Source organism: Mytilus trossulus, chromosome 9 (assembly GCF_036588685.1).
Source record: "Mytilus trossulus isolate FHL-02 chromosome 9, PNRI_Mtr1.1.1.hap1, whole genome shotgun sequence".
NCBI lineage: Eukaryota > Metazoa > Mollusca > Bivalvia > Mytilida > Mytilidae > Mytilus > Mytilus trossulus.
The window spans coordinates 12,181,950-12,186,392 of record NC_086381.1 but is presented as its reverse complement, the minus strand read 5'-3'; the positions used below and the strand labels follow the sequence as shown (position 1 = coordinate 12,186,392).

Sequence of the window (4,443 nt, the reverse complement as noted above, 5' to 3'; positions counted from 1 at the left end):
AGGGTATCACCAGCCCCGTATTCAACACTTCGGTGATGACATGAAAATCAATAATGTGGTCATTTGATACAAATTTCTTGATTACAAAACTTTGAATTTTTCGAAAAACTAAGGATAACCATAATCGTATTTGATACAACTTTTTGGAATTTTGAATCCTCCATGCTCTTCAACTTTTTACTTGTTTGTCTTAATAAATATTTTGATATGAGCGTCACTGATGAGTCTTGTGTAGATGAAACGTACGTCTGTCTGGCGTACTGAGTTATAATCCTGGTAGCTTTGATAACTATTTGTACTTGTACAAATAAGAATTTCCTGTTACCCCGCTTATATCCCGAGAAAGCGATGATATGGATTGTTTTTATGCGCAGCAGTTCAATTTAGCTCCTCTTTGAGATCTTAACAAAAGTTTCAAGTGCCGGGTGTAACAACTTGCAGTATACACTAACATACATTGGTGGATAATAAAAAAAGTACTTTTTTGGCGACTGCACTACGTCCTACAGTGACATTAGAAGTTGCTCGGCACCAAATCAACATTACAGGTAAGATCTATTTTGATAACTATATCATTTCAAAATATAAAATTGAGCCAATTCTGATGGTCTTTAGATAAGAAAACAAACTATTGTATGGAATAATGCTAGCCATAAAAAATATTAAACGTTTGACTTATATTTCGCGCTTCATTCTGAAACACACACTGTCAGCAACATGAACGTTTTCGTAGCATCAGATCTTTCACGATCCTTTTCACGATCTTCAAAAATGCGGTACGTGATCTTTCACGATAAAAAAAATCAATTTTGTGTGAATAGTTCTTTATTTACCAAGTTTCAGATTATATTTATACATAATAACTATGAAAACCGTTTAATTAATTTAAATACAATGCCCTTATTTTGATAAACGTAGTTTATTAAGTCGAATTTGTGAAAAAAATCGTGTTTGTTTACATTTTTTATGTCATTGAAATGTCGAGAAGCAATCTGCCTTTTGTCGTTTTGTAATAACTGTGTACTTTTGAAACTGGATATTCTGACATACTGATCATAATGTTGAACCATTTTGACAGACAGTTTTATTTTGTCGTAAATGTGTCTGTGTAATTAATTAAATTAGAATATTTACTGATCTTTCATATGTCTTCTCGATTAAATGTCTTCCACGATCCGTTACCAGAACTTTCACGATCGTCTCTCAATATTTGACCGCCGTTAGATATTCTTTCACGCCCATTTCTCTCGATAAACCGAATGACACCCGTGAAATTGTTTAAATTTTCATACTCTACTGAACAATATTTGTTGCAAAATATACCTATTCGATATCGCAGTGCATATGTGGAGTAGTACCTTTAAAAATTGAAACTGGTCGTTACGAAAGATTAGATTTAGATAAAAGATTATGTTTCAATTGTGATGATATAGAAGATGACAAACATGTACTGTTAACATGTTCTTTATTGAAGATTTAAGACAGTCTTTATTTATTGATATAATTCAACATGATAATATGTTTTAACTTTGTCAGACGATGAAAAATTTATATTTTTGTTCAAAATTGAAAATGCAAGAAGGTGTAATGTGATTGCTCATGAGACAACTCCTCACCACTACGGTTATACAGTGACACTAAGAATAAGATGTAATGTGATTGCTCACGAGACAACTCCTCACCACTACGGTTATACAGTGACACTAAGAATAAGCAACTATAGGTCCCCGTACGGTCTTCAAGAATGAACAAACCCCATACCTCACAGCAAACAATGAAAGGCTCCGTAATGCATGTTAAACAATTCAAATGATAAAAGTAACGGTCTTATTTATGTACAACACAATAAACGAAAAACAAATATGAAAGGATACGACAAAGCAGGATATTAGGTATCTTACTAAATATCTAGTGTGTTAATGCTGAAAATCAGTTCGGGGGTTACCTTTAAAAAATATACGGCCAGGAAATTTAGAAAGGGTTGATTTAGAAAAATAAAATTCGATACTATGAATAATAAAATACTTACCCAAATGTTTATTTTTTAGACTTCTCAATGTTAACTAATTGGGGTGCATAACTACCCATCACATGATGCTAGCTTGTGTGGCATAACTACCTGTCACATGATGCTAGCTTGAGTGGTATCATATGTTAGCTTGGGTGGCACAACAATCTATCAGCAAGAATGATTTAAAATCGAAAAATTGTTTGACATGAGTAATTAGCGTTACTAATTGAAGCACATAAATTTTAAATTGTTCAATATGATTAATTTACGTTGAAGCTTGGCTTGGCGTTGATTGGCAGTCACTTCAGGTGACCTCCGATTTGTTTTGACAAGAACCGTTATGACTCAAAAAGAGTAATGAACAAAGTAGAGTATAAAACAGATAAAACGACGAGAGCAGCTCATTGTCAAAGTGTCCTCACACAGTGATATACTAATATACATTATGTCCTGGAAACTCTCATAATGTCTGATGATGGCAGTGAAACACACCAACAACAGCCCGTATTATCTGGTGATATCTTTACCATTTTGCATTTGTTAGAACACCAAGCCGCCGACTGGGTTTTATCAGCTCGGAATGGACGTTACAAACTTATAGTAAAATGGACACCAGGAAAGATGGCGGAAAGAGAGAGGTCCACATTACCACCTAAAAAGAAGTCATCAAAGTCCCGTTCTGAAAGGAATAACCGCAGGCTGAGGGCATTTTTGGCAAAAAAGTCTGAGTCAACTGCAGAGATTGGAACTCCAGCTCAAATGTTAGAAAATGACTCCTCAAAATCTGATGAGCTAGGCAATACCGCTCAACCAATAGAGACAGATTCGGCAATGGACACACCGGCTGAGCCAATCTCGAAGAAAGATGAAGCTCCTCCACTACCAACAGCCACATCATCGCCTAAAGGTCCCGCTTCCTCTATTAATGCCGAGGGTACATCGACAACTGATAGAGTAAGAAAGGAACGCCGCAAACACAAAAAGGGGGAGATAATAATAGGAAAAATAACTCTAGACCTTCCACAAAAGACCTACCTACTAGAAGTGGAAGGAAAAACAACAATACTGAACGCAAATTGTGAAACCTTAAAAGAACAAGGAATGATAGAGAAAGAAGTCAATGAGGCCTTTTATAAGGATGTCAAGAGAAGCCATGACCATTGGTTAGATATCAGGGATAAGAGGAACTTTCTCTACTCAGAACAGCGAGTGAAAGACATTGAAAAGCTAGCTGAACTGAATAATTTGTATTTGAAAATATTTAAATAAAGGGCGAGATAAGCCCAGGCCCTATTAGATTGTTATACATTTTTTTGTTAAGGGGGCAAAAAATGCCTACCCCACAAAAAAAAAAAAAAAAAAAAAAAAAAATTGTTTTTGGCCGTAGTGTTCTATAGAAAAAAAAAAAAAAAAAAAAAAAAAGAAAAAAAAAAAAAAAAAAAAAAAAAAGTGATATACTAATATATACCAATGGCTTATCAACAGAACCTTCCAACCAAGATATCCTTCAGTATTGAAGTACTATCAAAGAGCAGCAGGATTACGGATCCCGTCTGTACTGATGCAGTTGTCAACCATATACACGACATATGTCTAACAAACATCAACCAGCCAATTACAGCAGATATAATTCTTCCGCTAACCATCTCAACTCATCATCTGCAATGCAAGAGGAAACGACTCGATGATTCCGATGATAACAGTTTCAGCTCTTTAGACTCCGAATCAAAAGATTGTTCGTCGCCTGGTTCATCCTCCGACAACTCGGCAAAGTCCGATCAACCAACAAAGAGAGCCAAAATTCCCTTCACAAACTCACAACTGTTGGATCTAGAGCGATACTACAGTAACAGCAAATATCTCCAGATTGAAGATCGACCAGTGCTCGCCAAGAAACTCAAACTCAGTCAGCACAAAATTAAATGGTGGTTCCAGAATAGAAGAATGAAAGAAAAACGTCACATCAAAAGTACCGGCTACCACGGTTCACCAGAATTGTCACAGTTCGTTGGTGTCGGTAAACCTGGCCCAAGAACGTTGGAATTGAACAATAACAATAGTCAGCAGTCATACTCACGGTTTCCTGTGTTCTCACCGTCTACGTATGGTATGTTATCGTGTGTGTATCCTGGTTACAGTCAGCAGTTCTACAGCAGTGCATCACAACAGTCGCGTCAACTTTGTTAAAGATATGTATGTGTTTGTTTTATTTATTCTGATTTGTTATTGGTGTAAAAAAAAATGGAAATTTATATATATTAACGTGTCTTATTTTCTATTATGTTTTTAATTGTAACTCCTGTCCTCATCCCAAAACAAAACAAAACAAAACAAAACGCATTGATGTACATTAGCACTCATGTTTTACTCCTATCACTTCTTCCATTTAATTAAAATCATAAATATTGGAGCTTACACTAGCTTGTATCATT

General features: G+C 35.4%; 1 protein-coding gene across 1 annotated transcript; it reads left to right on the top strand.

The window, feature by feature from the left end:
* Window positions 1–3,481: 3,481 nt before the first annotated feature.
* LOC134684303 (homeobox protein MSH-B-like) lies at window positions 3,482–4,198 on the top strand. The gene has a single exon (XM_063543589.1). It carries the CDS (start codon window positions 3,482–3,484, stop codon window positions 4,196–4,198), a length of 717 nt encoding a protein of 238 aa, XP_063399659.1.
* The last annotated feature ends 245 nt before the right edge of the window (window positions 4,199–4,443 follow it).